This window comes from Dermacentor albipictus, chromosome 9 (assembly GCF_038994185.2).
Source record: "Dermacentor albipictus isolate Rhodes 1998 colony chromosome 9, USDA_Dalb.pri_finalv2, whole genome shotgun sequence".
NCBI classification, from domain to species: Eukaryota; Metazoa; Arthropoda; class Arachnida; order Ixodida; family Ixodidae; genus Dermacentor; species Dermacentor albipictus.
The window spans coordinates 35,061,238-35,073,325 of record NC_091829.1 but is presented as its reverse complement, the minus strand read 5'-3'; the positions used below and the strand labels follow the sequence as shown (position 1 = coordinate 35,073,325).

Here is a 12,088-nt window from a genome sequence, read left to right as displayed (position 1 = left end):
GACAGTGTTCCACTGTTCGCTGCTGGCCTGAGAATTGTGTGCACTAACACTCCTGCTATGCAGCTGTGTGCATACAGTGGTCCAGGCAAAACTGACAGTAAAAGTTCCGGCTACAAAATCCAACGGTTTTCCTTCAGTCTCATATCATGTACCACCAGAGCGCGATGCCTGCAATGACATGGGCGGCACTATTCGTCATGCCAGCGCAAGGAGATGCCTGGTAGCTGCCACAGAGCTGCTTATGCTGCGCAGACAAAGTTGCCTTGCATGCTGTGTTGCACAAATGTGTCACTTTTGCCTATCGCTCTGTGTGATGATAAACATTGCTATTGCTTTCAATGCTTTGCTTTAGTGTGAAACGGCCATTCTTTTTCTAGAACAGCCACATGTCAACACTACAAAACAATTAAGTTCATTTAGCTGTTATAGCAGTAGAAGCTCACAGCAAGATTTAAATTATACGCACTGCTGCTTACACTGACTCAAGTGCAATTTTATATTCCCCTAGCAACATGGCAGTGCTTTAGTTATGAAATGACTGGTTGGCCAGTCCACCTGTCTTGGCAGATTAGCAGCTTGTGGGATAGTTTTCGACTCTAAGTAGCCGAAACCAACACTCTTAGACCAGCCAAAGAAGGATGGCCATAACCAATGTTATATTGTGTGTGCCAACGTGTTATTGTGTGTGTGTGGGTCGTGACCCTGTCACGACCCAAAGTTGAAACAAGGCTAACCCTTCCCCATGGCTGAAACTTTTGGCGCGATCGATTGATTCAGTGGGCGTAATGTCCCAAAGATACATGACGTTACAGGGAAGCACGACAGATGAGGATGAAGCAGTCATTCTCATCCGTCAGATGAAGATGACTGCTGGCTACAGTCATGATGGATTGGACGGACAGATGTCTCTCCAGTAATCAGTAATAATAGATGTCATGGGAAGAAGTCTAGTTGAAGGACAACTGCAACAAAATTTCACTAAATCAGTTACGAGTATCCTTCCTAGTCCGAATTTTTTTATAATGAAGTGATTTTTTATATGTTACATGCAACTAAATGATGAAAGACAGTAAAAAATAAAAGACTTTCAATGGTGTTTTTCGCACTGAATTGAAGGCATTTTTCATGTAATGCATACAACTTCAGGCATTGTAAGCAACAAGTTGTTCTTCACACCTCTCAATTCACAATTATAATGGATTGGTTATTTGAAAACCATTTTTGTGCTATGCAAAGCAGATTATGCGCATTAGGCAGCAGGCTCCAAAAATACAGCATGAAGGTTTCAGTGGTGGGTTGTGCTTTGAAGACAGGGACAGAGTAAGGCACCCCGCCACAGTATGCTATTCCAACTCGCCAAAAAAGGAGCACTCGTAAAAGACCTCAGCTCAGCATCACGACACACAGGGGCATTTGCGAAATACCAGGATAAACCACTTATACATATCTGTAGTACAATGCCGAAAAATTATGTAGTTAGTATTCCTCACACTCGCATTTCTGAGAATAGCTTTTGTGTCTGCTTCTCTCAATTTACGGTATTTCCTACAGAATTACGATTCCAGCAGGAATCATTGGCCCAGAAAGGGTTAACGTGCACTGAATTTAAGTGTACCACAAGCGTTTCCACCATGGTTCAGGCATGTGCCTTGTCGTATAAGCCAGCTTTGAAAACACTCAACACACTGGGACAATTCTGCAGCATCATTTAATGACCGGGGATCACAATCACAGGGACTCCTACGAGCACGCAAAGCCTCCCCCACATGCCGGTGCCGTCGCACACGAGAGAGTTCATCACCCAAAGCAGAACATACTGGCCGCCGTTTAGGACAACTTTGACTCGCCGCTGACCAGATGCAGTTGCAGTGGCTCTCACTTGGTGGCAGCACACCGTCTCACCCACACAACACCAGGAGGCGACACTTGACTAACTTCCTTGTAGTGCACACAATGCAGAACTGCACATTTTCTGTGCTGTCTGTGCGTGTCCCAAGCTTGCCAGAGGAGTCCAGTATCGGAGATGGGCAGGAGAAAAAAAAAGGGGGGGGGGGGGGGGGAATGAGGGATGGAAGCATACAGAAAGCACTATACAAGCGCTGCGTCCGAGGGAAAAAAAAATTGATTTACGATTGTACATTAACTAGCAGGTGCGGCGAGGATCCGCAAAAAAATATAATAACTTAGCACAGTTCCACCTTTTCCCTAAAAGCAGCAGGCATGTTCGACACGCCGAGGGCTCGAAGGGAATTTTTGTGGGCTTACGACACAGCTGTCACTAAAGACAATGTGCCACCAATGGCAAACGAGAAAAATTTGACGCCGAGCAGTTCGAGCACGGAACACCATGGCGTGGCCAGACGAATGGGCAGCGATCCGTGAGCTGTGCTGGTGTGCATGGCACCAGCCAACAAGCAAGTTCTGTGAGCAATGAGAGAGAGAGAGAGAGAGAGAGAGAGAAGAAAAATCTTCAGCATATGGTGTACTCATGTATAGAAACTAATGCGTGGATGGCAGACAGTGAAATTGTCCGCATGCATTCAAAGATGGACATAACAAACACAGGTATAATCAAGTTAACCTAAAACTAGGCTGGTCATGCTTTACTTGAGTATTTTGTGCAGCTATAGCGAAGCCAAAAATGCAAGATCCGATTCTGCAGTGGTTGCACTCACAGCTCATAATGTGCTTTTTGGAAGCAAAAATGTCTACTACCCATGACGAGAAAGTTGGAACAGCACGTGCTGGATACACGTACGTGCCTGTTCTGACCAATGGCTTGACCTTGCGGGTTCACAGCCAGCAAGCCATGAAGGCATTCCCATGTAAACAAATTGATCACAAGGTTGCATATCATCAATGATGCAAAGCACACGCTTGTAGTTTTTGGGTTTTTCCTGTGTCACTGACTGGTAAGCCAAGCTGCCGCCAGGCCATCATACTTATGTTGCTTTCATATAGACCCGATGGTGTGTTTCTTTTTTATAGCCTTTACACTTATAGTGAATATAAAACAAAATATTTTGGTGTCCGTTGCAGCTTCATCATAACACAGCCCCAGTGTAGTCCCACTGCAGCAAATCTCACAACCAGGGGACGATAAAGTCCCAGTGCAAATGCAGTTACGCTTGATGCACACCTTAACTGGCGTTGTTTTCACCCAACCACAAAGAAAATGCACAGAAAATGCACAAACAAATGCTATGGTTATAGTTTGTGCACGAATTTTCAATTTGACTGGTGGTGATTATTCTAAATGATGATCAGGATGATAAGTAATGTGCTATCTGTAAAATATTTTAAAGAAAGTTTCTTGTGCTGTTTCCTAAAACAGACAGGCTATTTACAAATGGCTCATGATTAAAACTGCCCCACAATCTTTACAGACTGGTTGTTCTTCCGCAAGAAAAAGGTGTGTGCGTGTGTGTCAAGTGTGTGTGGCTAGTTCCTGGCATGGCTTGCTAGGCGAGGGAAACATAAGTGCGAGAACAAGCTCAAAAGAAAAGTTCAACTCAATTCACCCTGCACTTTATGAACTAATTCACTGCAGTTCAGTGCCAGTTCTGTTTGGTGCCTGTGCAGAACTTGGGCACATTTCACAGGATCCCTGCACTGGCTGAAACTAACAGATGGCACCATGCTGCACCATTGAAACAAACAGCAATGTGTGGATGTGCAATTCCGGACATGCAGGCAACTTGAATAGACCTAAGGCAAACAAATTTCTCCTACCTGCATGGCTTATGCCACAAGCAACGTCAGTCTTCGCTATCATCTGTTTCATCGTCGTCGTTCTCCCCAGTGTTCTCCGGAGGCATAAATCGTTCCATGTGGTAATGTTTCTTGCGCCTCTCCTCGAACTTCCTGTGCCTCTCCGCTGCAAAAAGCAGGCATGCACAAGAAAACAGAAAACTTGCACCTGCACCATGTGTCTGAGGTTAATACCATTATATATGAAGTTGTACAAACACACTTTTAATGACGTTAGTTGTTACGATGAAGATAGCAGCAGTGAGTGCAGTAAGTTTTTGCAATCCTAGTACCACATACAAACAAGACATTTAGTGGGTCAAAGTTCAAGAAATAACACTAAACACATTATTAGGCACTGTGCCTCAAGTGACACTACATATGTCCGTGTGACACCACGCAAATGGCATTACTAAACCTTCAGGCATTAAAGGTACACTAAAGGCAAATACTAAGTCGACGGTAACTGATTAAATACTATTCCAGAAACCTCGCAACGCTTGTTTTGTGCCAAGAAGAGAGTTAGTTTTCGAGAAAAGTGCATCTGAAAGGTCCGCGCACCTTTTTCGAAATTCAAATCTCCCGCCACCCAACAGGGGGAGTGGTGACATTGCATATGCCATCACCACCTTTTTCTATTTTTCTACCGTCCATGAGTAAAATGGCACCCGACAGACAATGGTACCGAGCCAAGACAGAGCAGTGGATTCAACGCTACAGCTGCCTTTTGGTCAGGTGGCCCAGACTGTTGGTGCATCCCGCGACATCACATGGAATTTGAATTCTCAGCTACTTCCAGTTTGTGCGAGTTTCCCGAGCCAGCAAAACCAGCACAGCGCTATGCAATAATGAAACTACTGAAACACGAAAGCGTGGGCGGCACGGAGTCGAGCGAAAACAAAACCTTTCGGCTGCCCGCATCGTTGTCAAGGGTAATTCCAACGAGTTATTTTTTTCTAAAAATAAAAAAAACTGGACAAGCAGCATTTTATTTCATCTGATAATACAAGGATGCTTTTTGCAACAAGTTTCTGTTCACAATAATATTGGCACCTTGGAGATTCTCGAGCACTGGTCCACCACTTTAGCTTGACTTCATATTCGCCTTTAGTGTCCCTTTAATCAGTTAATGTCATATTTTGTGCCCGTGTGACACGAAGTGTGGAATCAAGACTAAAGCACAAAGTAAGCATGCCTACAACGCTAAGTCAACAAACCTCTTGCCGCTTCCTCCGCCTTCTTTTGATCTTCCGACACAATAACTGCAGGGGTGAGTGCACTGGGCTCCATTGATGTAGCTGACTGTATTCTGCATGTACAGCAAGAAATAACAAAGTAATTCTAACATCAGGTTGGCTATGCTTTATTTCAATCAGTATTCCACTGCAACGACGAAATTGAAACTGCAAGATCCAGGACATCAGTTACAGTGAAGCCCACAGCAGCTCAGAACGTGTTCTGGTGGCAAAGTCGTTGAATACTTGGCAAGTGCAACCTGAAGTGACACGTTCTGTGCACAGTTGTTGTTTTACCCAGTGGCTTGGCTGGCATCTCATGTGATCACACCAATAACATAGTTATACATTCATGATGGAGCAAAGCACAACTTTATGATTTAGCATTGTTCACGTGCCACACATCAGCATAGCAAGCCACCAATGGGCCATCAAAGGCCATCAGCATCTAGACCTCAATTCTTCCAAAAGAAAGACAGTTGCCTCTTCTAACTCTAGATTTCTGCCACCCTATTTGCAGTTTGAACAGGGAATGCCACACACTTTTGTAGTGCCATTGCGATTGGCTGGCCTGTATGAAGAGAGAGGCAATAAGCAGGCCCAATACGTCATGTGCAAGAACTCTTTTAGCGGTGGCAATGAGCTAGCAGAGAGCTTTAGCACTGCCATGTTACCATATGGTAATACTGTACTGGCATGCACTTTACCATATGGCAAGGCATTCCGCGTGGTACGGCATCTATAGTGCATATGGTAACGTGCTCGCACAGTTTTGTGAGCCGAGCTGGATCAAGCCAAGACACAGCAAGAAATTGGCATTGGCTACAGAGTTTACGCCGTGCGTGCCAGCGTATATTACAGCACAGCTCTAAGGTGCCTGTTCCTGCATTTAGCAGTGCCATGCCTAGTCCTCCATTGGCGTAACCGAGCGAACACGGAACGCAGCGGGGAATGAGACGGCGATAGAGAAGAGAGTGTGAGGAGGAAAGTAAAAAAATTAAATTATGGGGTGTTACATGCCAAAACCGCTTTCTGATTATGAGGCACGCCGTAGTGGAGGACTCCGGAAATTTCAACTACCTGGGGTTCTTTAACGTGACCTAAATCTAAGCACACGGGTGTTTTCGCATTTGGCCCCCATCGAAATGCGGCCGCCGTGGCCGGCGATTCGATCCTGCAACCTCGTGCTCAGCAGCCTGACACCATAGCCACTGAGCAACCACGGCGGGTGAGGAGGAAAGTGGAGGAGGCTATAGTGGAAGAATGAGGTGGAAAGCGGAGGAGGAGGGTACGGGTAGAGGGTGACAAGAAGAGCAGAAGACTGTGATAGCGAAGAGAGCATGAGGAGGAAAGCGGAGGAAGCCACCTTGAAGCCCCACCAGATGGCGTTCACGTCCACGCATCTGCTCCACGTATCGTTAGATATCTAAATATCTAACGACTAAAGGTAACAGAAGTGCAGCGATTATGAAGAGTAGGGCACTGTGGAACTACAATAGGTACGAGGTAGTACGAGGGATATGGAAGGGGGTAATGGTTCCAGGCCTGACTCTTGCCAATGCAGTTCTATGTATTAGAACAGAGACCCGACAACAGTTGGAAATTAGGCAACGTGGTGTGGGTAGGCTCGCACTGGGAGCACATGGCAAGACACCAAATCTTGGAGTGCAGGGGGATCTGGGATGGTCTTCTTTCAAGGGCAGAGAGGCTAGTAGCAAGGTAGCATTTGAGGAGCGATTGAGAAAAATGGGGGAAATTCGGTGGGTTGGGAAGGTTTTCAGTTACTTATACACGAGGAATGTTGACACGAGGTGGAGGAAGCGAACTGGAAAATTGACAAGCAAATACTTGGGCAGTAGCGGGGGGACAAGTAAGGAATCATCTGTTAAGAAAAAGGTTAAGGAGACAGAGAGAGGTATGTGGAGTACAGAAATACAAACCAAATCGGCATTGGAGACATACAGCACGTTTAAGCAAGAAATAGCCAAAGAAAATATTTACAATAACTCTAAGGGAAGCTCATTGTTGTTTGAAGCCACGACAGGTGTACTGCGGGCTAAAACATACCGAGCCAGATACCAGGAGAGAGATTTGGTGTGCGAGGCGTGTGGAGAGGAGGAGGAAACGACTGAACACCTGATACTTGCTTGTAAACAACTTCACCCTGCAGTTGAATCTAACGGGGAACTATTCAAAGCTTTGGGTTTTAAAGACAGTGAAAGTAGAATAGACTTTGAACAGGTATAAATAACTAAACGGAGACTATCTGATTGGTGGATAATATCAACGCAAAAGTAAAGGAGTAAATACATAGATATGCATGCATATAGAACCATTAAAGGCTAGTTGGCGCGCGCCGCCGCCGCCCGATTCAAAGGGTTGAGCCTCAATCATTCATCCATCCATCCATCCATCCTGCAGCAGCGGTAGCGCCGACCATCCGGGGGAAAGAAAAAAGGAACCAGAAAGCTCACTTTTGCACATAGCCTTCGCTGCAAGCATTTCCCACTGAAGATTGCAGTTGCTGGGAAACGGAAACTGTGTGGCCTGAGTTGCCTCACTGACGTGGCTTTGCCAGTTGATGTGGTGATCGGTGCGATGCCTCAATATATTGTGAAATGAAAACATTATAGAGCTGCGCTCAAATTTTGCATCAGGGAGTATTGCAATCATCGGTGCATTTTTCTTTTTCACTAAGGAACGAGTCAATTTTAATTCACCTTCAGCAACATGACGAAGTGGCATCAGGGAGACCACTTCTGACTGGGAAAATAAACCTGAGCAGCTGGACTGGTGGTGCCATCTTGTGGCAGAGAGTTCAACTAGACATGACATAGAGTTATTGCAGTAACTAACAATATTCTGCTTATCTACTCATGTAAAATGTCACCAACTATGCAATTGACAACAAGCATTTCATTTTTTTTTACACTGCTTCGACGAGAGTACCCATATGACAAAAAGACGTTGCACATGTAGTTAGCGAAGTGTCACATAATGTTGCAACCAGTGTTGCTACTGCCATCAACATATAAATTACTATAGCATGGCACTTCCATAAGGAGCAATACATGTATGGACAAGCTAAGGGTTTGTCCGTAAAGTAATGAGACTGCCTACCACACGGCGCTGCAGTCACCAATAGCACGCTTCCCGGAGGCAGGATTCATGGTGGGTATTCTAAGTAACATACCAGGTGGCAGCAGCATCCGAGCTCTGATGCAGGGAGGATCTGAAGTGGCGCAAATGCTGTGTTTGAGTTTTTGTCACAGCAGAAAACGTCAAAAATGGAGCGTTCGATGAAGAACCGGTGCGCAATTAAATTTTGCTTTCACCTGGGCAAAACTGCTTCCGAGATGCTTGCCTAGGTTAAGGAGGTTTACAAAGATGATGCCCTGTCGAGGACCCAGGTTATCTGGTGGTTCAGTGAGTTCAAGAACGGATGAGAGACCCTTGAAGACATGGAGTGATCTGGATGCTCTTCAATGAGTCGTTTGGTTGAAAGTGTGGCCAAAGTAAAACCCTCTTAGACTCTGACCGTAATTTCAGTATCAGATTGATCACCGAAGACTTCAACATGTGCAAAAGGACGGTTGACAGAATTATTTCTGAAAATATGAACATGCAGAAGGTTTGTTCGAAATTGGTGTCAGAAGTGTTGAGTGATAAACAAACACAACAATGAGCTGACATTTCCCGCGAGATGTTGGTGCAGTTAAAACGTGAATGGGACTTTTTAGATGGCGTAATAACACGAGACTAATCAGAGTGTTCCAATACGACCCTCAAACCAAGCACCAAAGTTCGGAGTAGCACACCGCGAACTTCCCACGCCCCAGGAAAGCAAGAATGTCAATGTCCAAGGTAAAGACAATGTTCATTGTCTTTTTTGACAAGCGTCAGGTGGTCTACAAAGAATTTGTGGTTCCAGGATGAACCGTCAACGCCCTGTACTACAAAGAAATCCTTGAGAGCCTTCACAGAGCCGTCAAATGGAAATGACCAGAGATTGGCGAATGCTGGAAGCTCCACCACAACAGTGCTCAAGCGCACACAGCCTTCGTTGTGACTGCCTACCTGGCTCGGATCGAGGTTGCAACCTTGCCGCAGCCACTCTACAGCCCCAATATGAGCCCAGCAGACTTTTTCCGGTTCCCAAAGCTTAAAAGAAGCTTGAAAGGTCACCATTTCAATGATGTACCCGCCATCCAACGGGTTGTCAGAGATTGGCTGAGAGGGGTTATGGCAGCTGACTGCCAGGGAGCGTTTGCTGCATGGTATTGCGTTGGCAGCAGTGTATCGACGCCTAAGGAGACTATCTTGAAGAATATGTATTGATCGGAATAATCATATACTTTTACCAGACCCAGTCTCATTACTTTACAGACAAACCCTGTAACACTTTCTAATATTTGCCACAATGAATCTTTTAGGCTGGACATGTGTTATTTTATTCTGCAATGCCTGAATATTAGCCACTACCTTAATTACCATGTTGCCTTACATATTGAGCAACACATGCAGCTAAAGCATTGTCAATCATCATGGTATGTTGATATGGAACAGTAATACCATACCGTATGCTACACTTATTTTGCAGTAATAAGCACTGCTGAACTTCCCTAATGCCAGTACAAAAGAACTGCAGTGATTACAGTGGCATTCAGCATATCACTTCTGTTCCACAATAGGCAAACTTATTTGCATATTTGATGGTGCACTGATGTTTAGTTGGTCATTGTTAGCCTTATCCACACAACAGCTAAGGGCCTTCAATTTCTCAGGTGACTGAGAACAACCATGCTGGCTTTGTGTTTTTGCAACCCTTTCTTCGGTCTGTGTACTTGCTGAGATCATGAACAAAAAAAGGAACTGCATGAAGCAATTTTTTTTTAATGTTTCAGGACAACATGATCAGTATGTCAGCTTAACATAACTTGGGACCACTGAGGAAAAGGTGTGGTTGATTAAAGTCTCATTTGTGAGACTTTCAGCATTCAATGTGCAATATTATTTCAGTCATATTGCTACGAGTGTGTGCTTCATGCATGCCTCAGTTCATTATTTCTCACTTTCCTGAATCCTTTATATTTAACATCATTCTTCTTCTGAATGAAGTCAAATGTTGGAACTGCTCTAGTCCATCCTTGTGTTCAGTTCCTTGTATTTGTTTTCAACTGCTGCAGAACTAAAAATAAAAAAGATGTTCTAACAAGCCTGTGTTCAACACCTGCTTAGTGTAAGATCGAAGGGTGGGCTACTTTATATTATGATCACCATGCCAAAAAAATGAAGACACAGAGAATGTCTGTTGGCCTGGTATTTTAAAGGTGCATTCTGGTTGGTAGAAATTCAGACGAGCTCTGAAAGACTACACATTTAAGGGAAGTAATGTGTGAGAAAAAAATTGGCTATTGGACTTACCATGGAGCAAAGCACTGAGAAATTGTCAAACTGAGACTAAAGGTAACAGACAGGTGGGAAATGAACAAAGAAAAAGAGGGCACTGATCGAAAGAATCGGACAGATGGCCATCCTACCTGTCACTTGTTAGCCCCGTGCTGTCATCAGTGCATTTTCACAGTGGTGGCCACAGCATTATGGATGATGATGATGATGCCTGTACATCATTACTCTTACCTAGTGGCCACTTAATAGAGTGTCTTAGCTAAGCATCTTTAGTTGACTCTGCTCAGACTCAAGTATTCTAACAATTTGCACGCACATGTTCAGAAGGACTGCTAGTACACATGTGCACAACACTGATGCCAGCAGCGGAACAGAGAATGCTGCCCACGCTACGCCACAGAGCCTACTAAGTGGAGTACAACGTTTCGTCTACTTGGTTTCTATTTCGTTTTGCAGCCAAGCCATTGCGTGCCTTTGGGATGTACTTGTCAAAAATGCTCCAAGCAGAGCAGAGTGCAAGCGATGCTCAGCTAAAACTGATTAATGTTTCAATTAAGGGCAACGACAAAACGGTGCTTACTTTTGAGCTACTGCTTGAGGGTTGACACCTCCCGGGTCAGTGGCCGTGTCGTAGTTGTAAGGTGTCTTGGGCTCATCGACAATCATGAAGCCATAGTCCTTGTTCTTTGGGTGAAAGGTCTCTTTGATGTTTTGTTCGTCCCACTTGAGGTCTTGTGCGCTCCTGCAACGACGGCACACAGTCAGTGCATGGGCCAGTGTCACCGTCACAACTTGGCAAGTACTGCCACGTTTTTCTTTTTTTCATTTTAGAAAGCACTACCTACTACGACACACGTCTGCTCAATAGACGGAAACCTCGCACAACTTTCTTCGCACAAATGGTGGAACATAAAACAGAAGTTTCACTTCGTCTGGCTCGTCAGGTCGGTTCCACGAGACACGACTGAGAAGGTTGCACGGGCCCATCTACCGACCCTGAACCCGAGTGGATCGCGGGCACGCCCGTTCGACGGTAAACATTTACGCGGGTTGATCCATCGTCGCGAAACCCGCCAACGACGAACCGTTTAGCAATTGGTTTAGCAATGACTCACACCCTGCTCTCAAAGCTGCCCGACGGCTTCAGGATGGCCCTTTTCTGCTGCGAAGGTCCAGGCGCGGCGTTGACTTGGCGGCTGTAGTTTGACGGGCCTTGCTGAAAGTAATCTGCTTGCTGCGGGGCGTAACGGTAGCCCGGCTGAATGTAGGCCTGGTCGAGGTACTCCTGAGGCGAGTAACCCCGGTACGAACGGCCGCCCGGCGTGTACCGTGACATGTCTTTCAAGCATCGCCTCCAAGCCCACCGACACCGAAGGGCCGGCGTCGCCGTAAGCTTGACATGCCGCGCCGCTTCTTCGTCGTCGACGGTTCCGGCTCCAAATATGCATAATAGTCGCCGAGACACGCTTGAAGTGAAGAAAAATGAGACACGGTGCCGCTTGACAGCGGCTACGAGGTGCGCGTCAACTCTATTTTCCCCCCTTACTTTATACTAGTCAGGTGCTGTAACCCGAGGCGCACCGTGCGCAAGCCATTCGCACAGGAGGACGTGAATTTTTGACGCTCACGCGCGAACTTTCCAGCGCAATTGAGGGACAGTGTTTCGCTGCGAAAGACCGTTCGCAACGTACCGT

At 45.6% G+C, this 12,088-nt stretch overlaps 1 protein-coding gene across 1 annotated transcript; it reads right to left on the bottom strand.

The window, feature by feature from the left end:
- Nucleotides 1–1,683: 1,683 nt before the first annotated feature.
- Nucleotides 1,684–11,838, bottom strand: LOC135906509 (protein phosphatase inhibitor 2-like). The gene is made up of 5 exons (XM_065437935.2): nucleotides 11,510–11,838; nucleotides 10,975–11,136; nucleotides 4,968–5,059; nucleotides 3,733–3,877; nucleotides 1,684–2,421 (listed from the first exon to the last, which is right to left on the bottom strand). Exons 1-4 carry the CDS (start codon nucleotides 11,728–11,730, stop codon nucleotides 3,759–3,761), a joined length of 594 nt encoding a protein of 197 aa, XP_065294007.1. The 5' UTR covers nucleotides 11,731–11,838; the 3' UTR covers nucleotides 1,684–2,421; nucleotides 3,733–3,758.
- Between the last annotated feature and the right edge of the window lie 250 nt (nucleotides 11,839–12,088).